The following is a 12524-nucleotide window of genomic DNA, read 5'->3' as shown; positions in this document are numbered from 1 at the left end:
TTAATTATTCCGGGATCTCGCCACTTTGATGACGACGACCGCAGACTTCGGTTGCTTCGAAGATGATCATTTTGGTAAGAATATAACGGTGACGTTTACCTGCGCGTATCGTCCTTTGTCCTTTTGCCACAATTACCGACGTCTAGACGCGACCGCTGTTCCTCTACGAAATGACAATTACTTGGCAATAGAATCGTCTCATTGACCGTTTCTCTCGGTTAAACGACCAACGTTCCAGTTGTTGAAACGCTATAATGTTCTTGTTGTAGCCTCATTTCTCCGTATATGTTCGTGATAAAGTTAAGGATTCGTTTCCGATTTTATAGAAATTATTTCCATATCAATTATAGCATTGAATTTGACAGAATCGAACAGAATTGGACTGAAATCTGGCGACATCGTCAATGTTATTTTGGTTTATTTTTTACCACGAGCTACACTATTAAATTTATAATGTCCAATTATATCCAATTTGAGCTATTTTTAATCATTCTATATTCAATTTCAGTTATTTTTAATCATTTCTATAGATTCATTACTGCTTTACTCAATATGTTGTTAATTTAACTAAAACAATTTAACTCTAGAAAATAATTAAATTCGATTTAATTTATTATTTACTCAAATTTATTTACATTTGGCACACATCAAAGTAAAAAAATATTATTTTCATCTCAGAAGATCAAGTAACCATTGCTCTTTTAATATTTAACAATGTATAAGTATTGTAAATTATCAAATTTATATTCTTTCTATTATCATGATATTATTTCATATTATTTTTCAAGGAACTGTTATAATTGTATAACTATATATTTGAAACGTGGACGAGACGATAGGCGAAGATTGTCGATAGATTAAAAAATCGCTCGATAATGTCCGAGGGGAAAATCGCACCCATATCTTTTAACGGTTACACGGCAGTACCTGTGTCGACGTTAACGCACTCGCGTTATATCCTTACCGAGATGACGATCGCGAGGTTCTGCGTAGAGAAGGCAGCCTCTTGCACACACAGAGGTGTGCCTTTTTCTCCCTTTTCCGGAGCCCCTCTGTACTTTACCACCCCCTTTCCTCCACGCGCTGGCTAGGAGAGAGAGAACTTCCCTCTCTCTTTCCTCCCCGATTGTTACCGACTCCGTTCTCGCCCTTCGCCTTCCCTACCAACCTTTCACCGGGCACGACTCTGGCTTAATGGCTGACAGGGCTATCGGGTTTCTGCAGAAGCGTAAAAGATCTTCGAGGAAAGACGCGGAAAGAGCGATAGGCGCTGCCTTCGTCACTCTCTTTGTCTCTTTCTCACCTTTCTTTTTCCTGCTCCCTTGTACGCACTCTTTCCTGTTTGGTGCATACACCCTTACCGCGAGTAAACGAGAAACCTACAGACGACGAATCGTACATACCGTAGCTTGCACAGACTGAGTTCCCGTGTGTCAGCTGACTCATACAATTCGATGCTTAAGATAAACGCGCACGTCTCGTATTTCTCACGCAATTTAATCCGTCCATCGTTGCGTTATCCTCGGGGGAAAAGGGAGAGGCTGGTCTTTCTTACAATATCATTCCTGATATCATTAATTCCGCATTGATAGAAACTACTCTAAGATCCCATGTGAATACAAGGTTACAAAAATATCAAGAGTACAAAGTAATTTATGACTTCTCTCCACCCTCCATATCGTATTAAAATCTTCAACCTGCTTTTAAGAACAGTACAATATCGTCTGCAATAAATGACGTTGCATTTGTTGCAGATGATTAAAGACTATACAATTTATGTCTACGTTCGAATATATAATACCCGCGATGCTCAATTTAATCTAAAGAAATGTACACATAGTGCGTTTTACAAGCATGCTAACATACATCGCATCACGTATAAAAAAGGAAGACAAGTAAAAAACAGGGATCCTAAAAAGATCTCGCTACTCATCAGCCTGTTGCAGGCCCACCCCCGCGAATGTATGGCGTATATAAAAAACTACGAGGGTTGCACCCCTCGACAGCGGGTGTATACGTATCGACAATCTGTACAATTGCGTGCTGGTAGATAACATGGCGCTAATTGATTATAATAAGCGGTAAGGAAGGAAAGGCGGAAGCAAGGCTGGGGTTGAGAATCGTAGATTGTATCGAGGGGTTGAAACCGCGTTTAAATGGTCATCCAGTAGTTAAGTTGTTACTTCCTGTATTTTGTAGGGAGTCTCAATTTCACCGTATTTATTTTTTACGATCCATTATTTTATAAATTTAACAAAAATCTTTGCAAATAGAACAAAATTGTTTAATGAACATTTGAATATTATAAAATCATATTATTTTACTTGAATGTGTTTTGATATTATGCTCAAATAAATTTGCTTTTCTACTTCTAGATCCTATAAATTTCAATTTCGCAAGAATATAGTAACAGCGATAATAATCAAATAATACTTCACAGCAAACAAAATTTATATTTTTTAAGAACAAATTTTATTTTAACATCTGCGATAATTGAGAGAACCAAGTAGAAAGGCTAGAAAGACAAACGGGAGACACCCGGTGCTGACAGCGGGGGCGTTCGATAATTTATCGTCTTCATTTGCCCGTGTCCATATTTATTGCGTCGTTATGAACAATACGGCGCCTATTAAACGAAATACGCCTGACCTCACTGCGCGGACGCACAATCGAATTAATGCTCGGGCTTGCGCGATCATGTCCAATAATAAGCTTAATAAATATTGATTGTTTAATTAATGTATAATCGACCGTGTGGGATACAGCCTGCGCGCTATCGGCAGTCAATTTGTCCGCCCACTGGCGCAGCATGAATTTATTAACGGTTTATTTTCTGTAGTCACGCGTAGCTTTCGACTGTTTTAATTGTCTCTCTTGCCTGCTGCCACAAACAACAGAGACACGACTTTCCAAAGAGTATGACATTTTCTATGTTATGCCTACAGCATAACTAATTTAGATTCTGTTTCAGTCATTGAGACTCTTAAAGTCGCGTGGATGCACTCGGACTCGCTTCGAGTGTTACATCAGTTCAATTATATTTTTGAAAAGTGTGGCCGGCTTCGACTGTGCAATTGTATCACATTATCATTAATACCCTTCATTCGTCTGGGCGCGCGTCCGAACGGCGTTGAAGCGTCGTGGTTGCAGGCGTCCAGTGTCTAAAGGGTTGCCTTCCATTTTCATTTTTATTGCATCATCTCTTTTTGCTACACCTGCCCGGTTCGAGGTGGCCGGTGCATTGCATTCCAATTTTTATATTTGTTTTACCACATCTTGAAGAAAACTGCACTGAGTGAACCTCGAAAAGAGGATCAGAGCTACCCAAAACCAAAGAAGATTAAAACCCTTAAGACAGATTAAAAAAGTATTTTAGAATTTTCATTCTTTCTTCATTGTATTCCACTTTCACTTTTAAATTGTAAGTTGAATTGTAAAATTTTTTACATTTGCATTCTTTTCATTCTTCTTTCATTTGTGCCTAAAAAAAAATAATATCGAAGCAAATTTTACGCTCTTCTTTTAGGACTCTTCCTTTTTAACCAAGAAATTCAGAATAAATTTTAACCTGTAAGCCAAAAGCAATTTAGCTTTCATTTTTAAAGAAAGGAAATACATTGAAAGAATTATCACAATACTGTAACAAAGCAATTATCCTTGTAAACATTTTTTAGAACAGACGAAACCTTTTATAAAGATCGACTGCTTGTTTGCAGCTTAGTTTAAGAAATAGTTATATTTGTGGAAGGTCAAATAAATTACGGCTAGAGCATTATCTATGATACAATACAACAATATCTACACCCAGAGAAAAGTTTCTTTGATTTGACTGTCAGTTCTTGAAATTAAGTAATAATTTTTATTTTTCTCACAGATATTTCATTCTAATTTTTAAAAAATCGACAAAAGAAAAACAATTTTTTAAATTTAAACATATTTTTTCTGTATGTAATTCATAGATATTATCAACATTTCTTACTGTATTGTATCGTAAATGACATTCAAATCAAAGAAGTTTTTCTTTAACCATATAGCAATGCACAAATTTCTTTGACTTAAATTTTTTTTAATCGGAGAAACTTCTCTCTGAGTGTGCAAGAGAAAATGCGTAAAGCTACCTGAATAGTTCGAAAAAAATGCAAAACTCAACCTCAGAGTTACATATCGTGTACCGCACGAAATCAATCGAGCGCCGAGCAGGGCCTATCGATGATCGAGTAACTGCGGGAGAAAGAGATTAATCGTTAATGCAATAATTATACGTTCACGAGGCAATTACATGGCTTCGTGAAAGGGGAGCAGCCCCGCGCCAGAAAAACAATGAAAAACGCTGCGTCTTCTGTGGGAACGGCCGTCCCATTAATGGAATCACCAATTGCAGAGTTATTGGTTAAATTGCTAATTGCTAGCCTCTTTCTTTGGTTCCCTTTCTAGCGCCGCGTGTAACGACAATTGCGCCGACACCCACCCGTCGATCAACGCTATTTTCATAAATAACGTCTCGCCTCTCTGTCGACTGTACAATTTCTCACGGCTGCTTCTTCGCGGCACTTACTTAATTTTCGGAGTGTGGGCGAGTGAATTAATCTCTCCGCGATCGAATCGGACTGTTTGCTCGTTCTCTAGGAGGCAACAAGAACGGAGGACGGAAGTCGTCCTCGACTCGTGAGAAATGCGCACCGGCCGAGGGAGAAAACATCTCGTCGAGCCCGTTCGCTTCGCGAAAGGGGAATCGCGAATCTTCTCGGTTCTTCGTCCGCGGTTCCGTTCACATCTTCAGCCCACGATCCTTCATTCTTAGAAAGGATCGTTGTACTTGTTTTCATTTCCACTTACGCGATTAGACTTCTCACGGTGCATACAGGTATCACAACTGGCGTCTCGCACGAACGTGCCGCGTATTTTTATGCAAAATACTTTAAAGATATTTTTCCGTTATATATCGATAACATTCCAGATTTTTTAAAACAGCCTATTAAAATTAATTGAAGTTGCAATTTGTAATTCCGAGAATATAAAGTACAGAACTTGTAATAAAAATAAACGACAACATTTTCTAAGCCGCGTGAGCCAAATATCTTCACTGAGAAAAATTTCCAATTGAAAATGGGCGAATCAGAATTTTCTGATTAAATCTATTTTAATTCTGAGATAACTAGATATCCAATTATGATAACCGAAGTTCTGATTGATATGATCGGAATTTTACTGGTTCGTTCATTTTCAATCATAAAAACAATGTGAGCAAGTAGAAAGAAGTCAACACCGCAGTCAGCATTCCAGCAGAATTAACATACTCCGTTTGCAAGACATTCACCGGTGGATATACCAACGATAAAAATCTGAAAATCCCCAAGAAATCCCATCGCGGAATTTGAATTTGCTCCGTCTAGCTGCGATCGTGACGCATGAATCCTGAAAAGCTCGAAAAGAAGGGCTTCTTTATATTCAAAGGAAGACTCTCGTTTCATCCCTCCGATTCGAATAACAAAGTGAACTAGTTCGATCAAGTTATAAAGATCAGTACAGCTTCTCAGTATCAACCACAATTTTCTTTAAACAAAGAAGTGAATTCTTATTAGCAATTATCATTCCAATTCATCAAATTTATTTTCTTAATTCACTAATCAATATTAATAGCAAATAAAAATATAGCCGTAAACTTTAAAAAGAAAATTTTTGATAATTTAATTTTATATTAATAAGAAAATCTCTCTTATACATAAAAAAAATTAATCAATAGGACTAATAAGAATTATTACTTTTTCACTAAGTAATTATAAGTTCGTTAAATGTTGATGATTTTCAAAGTAAATAAAGAACAAAAGAGGAAAATGGAAAAAGTTGCAGGCAACAACTGAATTTTCACAAGTTAATGCGTGACTGACGCGACAATTGGTGGTTTTGGGCCAAGTGTGAAGAATAGGACTTCCTTCGTAGAAGTCGGAAAAGTATTTTAACATTCAAAAGCGAATTTCCACGGTCGAGCCTTGGCCCGACAAACGATTTGAATAACAAAGTCACCAAGAAGATGTACTATCGTCCGTGTCCGCATGAGTGAACAGTCTTCAGGCAAGTTTATCGCAGGAATCGTTTGCATACCAAGCGAAATCGATCCTCGTCCAGCTCTTCAGGATTTCCATCGTCATCGACTTTTGTCGTTTGCTTTGATTCGAGACCCGAACGCAAAGACGATTCTTCAAATGTGAAGCTAGCGATGCGCTTCGATTGATCACTCTTACAATTACTAACAGAATATAAAAACGACGACAGTAATGTTAAATTATTTGTAAGAAACGACTGTTAATATTTAACGTGCTTTAATTAAGATATATATATCAGTATTTTCATAAGGTTTAAGATGCTATTGAAAAAATTATAGCATAAAAGAATATTTAGGAAATGAAAAATCCAACGTTTTTCTTTTACCATTCACAAAAAAGCAACATTGTTAGACCATTCACAAATAACAAATCGAATAAAATAAGTATTGTGACTATTTGCTCTCTCTTTGATTTCATAGTTCAAAGTGACATTTATGATTTTTTTTTACTTGTAATTAATGGCAGCTGACATCATTTTGTTATGAAAATAAAAAGCTTGTACTAGCACATTAGAAAGTATGATGAGTAACGTGACTGCTCGAAAGATCTCGGAGAAGTCTACGTTAAAAGAATCCCTGGTCTAGCCATATCGGTTGAACAGGTGTGCGGGTACGATGCGAGAATAAACGATTAGAATCTCGATTAGCATCCGCGGATCATATTAATCGCGGCTGCATTACCAAGCGGTTGCATCCGCTCGAGTACGATTTCATAATCGGACACGTATCGGCTTCGAGCACTAAGTCTCGATTCGCTTTGACGACTTAATAAGAGGTAATTGCGCCTCAAGTATAATATAAGCGCATAAACGATCTAACATCGATAATTAAGCATGCAACAAGCGACAAACTATTTTTTAGATTAATTAATATTAATTAATGTTAATGTATCGTTCATTTAGTTATTGAAAAATTCTTAATAGCGTAATTAAAATATTGTCATTATAAATTTAGTTTTATCAATAATTAGATTTAAATATTACAATATATTACATATTAATTATACTCTAAAAATTATGTTCTAAATTCGGAAAGAATAGCTTTGTTGAAGTATCTGAAAATTTAACTAGATATAAGTATCTGAAGTATAATTTGATTTAGAATAATTATGTAGGACCCTTAAACTGATTGCTAGAATGCTAAAACTTTTTGCAGTATATGTTTAAGCGTTCCACATAATTTTGATGGTCCAATAAAATCATTTTCAAATTTGTATTTTGCTAAACTTTTAGGTACTTCAGTAAAACTGTTCTTTCCGTGTACATATATTTTAAACTCTCGCGACATCTCTCCGAAATTCGACAAAATCTGAGACAAACATGCGATTATTTCTTTCGTGAGAACCCCTGACTATCACGCGAAATGACACGAATAACATGCCGCGGAGTATACGACGTTTCGACGGCAGTTTCATCGCTCCTGACATGGTGATTCGCAGGGAAGTGCAAAAAGGAAGACAAGGAGAAGCCGATGAGGCGGCCGCGGGCGAATGGTCGCGAAATGTGTTCGGAAGACGTGGAGGCAGAGGAGAAAAATGAAGCGGGTGGTGGCGGTGGTGGTGGCGGTGGCGCTAGGCGATCGGAAGTGTGTCAAATTACAGAGGTCCGCGATATTAATGACTCCTAATGACATGCCCCCCTCCTGACAGCAGCGTCCGGTGCCTACCGACCGACACAAGGAAAGAGCACGATTTCTCCCCACTAAGCCATTCGCCCGGGTCCGCTCGCGAACCACCAAGGTTGGGGCCCCCGTGCTGCTCACCGCGTCGGGCCGGTGGACCCGATTCACAGAATCGACATTAAAAATGCAATTACTAATTGACGGAGGCTAATAGCAATAAGACAAACAACGGACTAAATGCTATAAAGTAAAACACAGGTCGGCGACGGTGTCCTTCACCCCATCCCGCTCGCTACCACCAGTCAGGTCCTATCGGATCCCGTTCTCGCCCCTCGTACCTCGCTTCTATTTACCAATCGTTTCTTTTTCTTTCTTTCTTGGCTCCAACTTGGTCCGCTCCTTTCGTTGTGATACTTGTACGAGGAGCACCGTTCGCGAAGGGGCGCGAGCCCTTCTGTTTACGACCGGTTCGGCATTTCCGAGAGGCCGGTCCAACCGCGGATTTTTTGTCAGCTAGCTCTACACCTCTGTTAGTTTCTGTCCATTCGTCCGTTTTATTTTACCTTGAGAGGATAGCTCGATGTTCCATCGTCGAGGTACAGCTTTAACCCGTACCATGTTTTTTTCTTTGATGACAGTCGTATACTTCGCTTATCTCAATTACATAATTAATTACACAATTAATACATTATTGAACGTAGACGTATCAGTTAAGAGTTTTGTTGTGTCTGAACGTTAAAACCGTTCACTCAAAACTGAAACAAGTTTACTGGTGTGAGCTGTTCTTTCTAAAGAAACATATATGTATATTAAATCAGACCTGTCCAAACATGAGAAACTGAACGTTTCCCTCTCTCTGTCGTCGAGCGAAACAAAAGAAAAACAAAAATATATGCTAGAGCTCTCTTTGTCAAATGACTGCCTGTTTTATCTTTTTTGTTTTCTATATGTCTCTCGCTTAACGAGACAATGGAGAAATGGAAGTGTTTAGCTCTCTAAATTTTGAACGAACCTGGTTTAAATCAATGTGCAAGGTTATTAGAGTTTAAAATTATTATTCATTATTATTAATTTGAAAAATTATTATTAATCTGTTCTTATTTCAAGACCTTAAAGAGATGTCAATACGGTTCTGTTTGAATTGATTTATGACACCTTAAGACTGTACTTAAAGCGATCTTAAATATAAGAACAGACTATGAGTACCGGGAGATCTTAATGTTCCATTATAAAATTAATGATTATGTTTAGTCTTCATTTTTTGTCGTAGTTTGCTTCTTTCTGATATTTTGTACATTATAAACGAAATTTTATAAAAAAAAATAGTCGGCCATAGACGTTTGTGTAAAACGTCCGGTCAACAATGTGTTAATTGGTCTTACTGTACAATATTACAATTGTAATATTTATATAAAATACAACATTAATGTTAAGAACAATACGTAATACTTCTGTCAATATTATTTTTAAATGTAATAACAGATTAATATTAAAGCTATAAAAAAGATGTCGCATGGCCACTATGTACCGATAATTATAACTATTATAAGCATGTTCGCAGGATTGCGTTATTACGCACGTCAAATAAGTTTCTTAGTTTTGCAGATGCAGTCGTTTGGCGGCATCCATTACGTTCTGTCATCTCCCTCATTATCGCGCTTTCTGCGAAGAACGATACACGCTATGTCAGATCTCGTGACGCGTGACACCCTTCGAGTTTGTCCCGTCGTTCTCGAAACGCACGTTCATGGAATTAACGATTCTCCTTATTAGGTCTGTTATATAAAAGTTTGTTTTGCTAAACACGCAAGAATCTAAAGGACTAAAGGTCGTCTGTTAGATTATAACAGTGTATTTATTATACTATGCTCTAATATTTCCATGCTTACGTGAATGTCAGCTTTATGATAGAATATATGTCTAATTATAAAAAATTATAAACATGAAATAAATTTGCTATAATTGATAAATAGTTATATATAAATTTTCGGTACTATGGAATCTACAGACAAATTACAGAATATATAATATTCCCAATTGGTTTCCTCTAATTTCAATTTGCTGACAATGGTCACGCAGCTCTAACCGAAACTTTCCCACGATATGATAATATAACGCTAAAAATTTGCACACGCGCTTCCCTTTTTGTTATGTTTAATAGGTGTCGCGTGAGTCAAGTTGCCATTTGCAATTTTAGCACTTCGAATTCGTCTAAGTCGTTCCGCCTCGTCAAAATCGTAAAAGGGTCCCGAAAAGGGACTAAATTTTTCTGAAGATCATCGACGATTCAGTCGAACCGTCCGCAAAGGATTTTTTAATATTTTAGTCATTCTTTTATGATCCTAACGAAAAATCTAATGGATGCACACGGATGGTTCTCCAAAGTTAAAAGGCCAGTTATACGGCACGGAAGAATTCCTCGAGGCAAATGATAAACTGCTGCGTGTAAGCGGCATCTGCCGAACGTAATTGGTTTTATGACATATTTTACGTGGAAAAAAATTAGCTGACGTCTCCGACATGGAGGACCTTTTATAGATGCAGAAATTGAACTGTGCCAATAATATTCGCTTCATGACTGAATTTTATATTTAAAATCGCTCATCTATATCTTATTTTATAAACATTTTTTATCTTATTGTTATAAATATTACAAATATATTAGAGTAAAATGTACAATTTCAAACATGGTACAATTCTGAATAAAATAAAATTTGAATCCAAATACAAAGTTTAAGTTTGGTAACCTTGTTCTCATTATATAGAAGGCACTGAAATCACTAAATAGGAAAAATGAAACTTAAACTTCAAAAACTTCAAATTTTATTTCGTTCAAAATTATATTATATTCGAAATTGTATCACTTTATTCTATCAAATATTACTATATTATATAATATATTTTTATACCTTTCAAAAGTTTATTTTTTTCACATCTATAAGTTTCAGATTTCACTGTACGAGTAAAAATTACGTAAACAGATCTAAACAAGGTTTTATAAAAATAAAATCTGATTAAGATTGACAACTCAAGTGACATTGTTGATTACGGTAGTGTCTCAGATAAAAGTACATTAAAAAACTGGCAGTGCGGGTTCATTATCATGACGAGGCGTTCTTTTTTTGCACGTATCATTCTATCGCCGTATTATTTCTGCACGAAATTTATGTCTACCGTAAACGAAGATTAACCAGCATCGTACGTTAATCGTATCAAGAATATACGATGCAACTCTGCAAACTCACCTTGTATGGATTCCGGCGAGGTTGGCTCCTTATCGATTCGGCCGAGCGCGTCGCTACCTGAAACAAAAAGCGCAACCAAGCCCTCGTTAGTGACGCCATACTATAAGCCAATCGGGAAAATCATTCGTTTTCCGTAAGAGATACATGCGCGAGTACTTTTTGCTTTGATCGAATCGGCAAGCATTGTAGTTTTATTTTAATTACATTAAGGTTACTTATAACCTACTCCTTTGGGGATAATAGCACGCTTCTTCATCAGTGAAGAAACGATGACGAAGACATTGATTTATATTTGCAACCTGCAGCCTTATCGTCTTCATTAATTTTATTAAAATTATGAAAGACTAGCAAGAAATATAAATATAATACAAGAGAAATAATCCTCGGTATTGTTACACATATTCAAATAATATTTGTTATGACGTTCATATTGTTGTTTTAATAAAATTAATAAGATTAAACTTCAAATAGAACTAATATCTAAATTATGTAAATGTTAGACTATTTTTACGTTAAATTATGTCTGTTAATTATTAAACAATGATTGCATTTAGATTCTTTAATATGATTTCATTCTTGCATTTATTTCCTTAATGGAACCAATAAATGTGTACATAATAAAAATGATACATAAATGTATAAATCAATCATATTAAAGAATTTTACAACAATTGCAATTGAGTGTTTCTCAATATTCCTCAATGTCTGACAAATGTGTTATGTCACATACAGTTCTATTCTATTCGATGGAAACCCACATCTGCCTTGATTAAAATCGAGAGATCAAGAGAACTGAATGGTCCAGATAGTATCAGAGTACATCGCATTTATCAATCAGGTTGCGGGCCGAATTATGCTAAAACCCAAGCGATCATGACGCATAGTGGGGAATCGCGCGCCATGCCGATCGCAATTTCTCGAAAATAGGGCGGCTCGCCGTTATCCTGCCGTAAATGCGATCGATCGATATTCAAATAATCTATTTGACAGACCCTTTTTCAAGGAGGACGAGAAAGGGAAGATGGTGGTAATTCGGCGCGAGGATGACCACCGTACGTCACACGGCGAGAGGGACGAGTTCGTGGGGGTCCGGCAGACCCCAGGGGCGACCACCTACTACCCCCTAGGGGGTCGCAACTCACCCCTGAAACGACTGTATTCAGATAATCCCACCTTTCCTTTTCTCCGTCTTATTTGCCCGCAACGACGACATTTCAATACATGCTCTCACCGGATAACCCGCCACAAATATGGGCGGATATACGCGATCACTATACGTGGAAAATAGTAACGGGAGTAACGACTACATACGGTAGTACGTAGAAGTAAAAGGGATAGGAAAGATTTCACAGTCTTGACTCTCGCATTTCGTATATATCATCATACATATTGAAAGATCAGTGAATTATTCATATAATGAATTTAATATTGATCGGTAATATGCATTTAGTTTTTCCTCCGTCCTTAATTCAAGATGCGCGTATTAATGTGACAATTAGATAAAATATTTCCTATGCTCCATTTCAAATTGTGTTTATATATTCCACCAATATCTG

At 36.8% G+C, this 12524-nt stretch overlaps 1 protein-coding gene across 2 annotated transcripts in view; it reads right to left on the bottom strand.

Moving 5' to 3' along the window:
• The window catches only part of LOC108760070 (POU domain protein 2), a 144701-nt gene that overhangs the window by 21568 nt on the left and 110609 nt on the right, over positions 1 to 12524 (bottom strand). For both annotated transcript variants that reach the window (XM_018505850.1, XM_018505852.1), the window contains exon 4: positions 10969 to 11025. In XM_018505850.1, the coding sequence (XP_018361352.1) occupies positions 10969 to 11025 (57 nt within the window). The remainder of the gene's footprint in view (positions 1 to 10968; positions 11026 to 12524) is intronic.

Source organism: Trachymyrmex cornetzi, unplaced genomic scaffold (genome assembly GCF_001594075.2).
Source record: "Trachymyrmex cornetzi isolate Tcor2-1 unplaced genomic scaffold, Tcor1.1 scaffold217, whole genome shotgun sequence".
Lineage (NCBI taxonomy): Eukaryota > Metazoa > Arthropoda > Insecta > Hymenoptera > Formicidae > Trachymyrmex > Trachymyrmex cornetzi.
The sequence above is the reverse complement of the archived record's forward strand: the minus strand, read 5'-3'. Positions and strand labels throughout refer to the sequence as shown.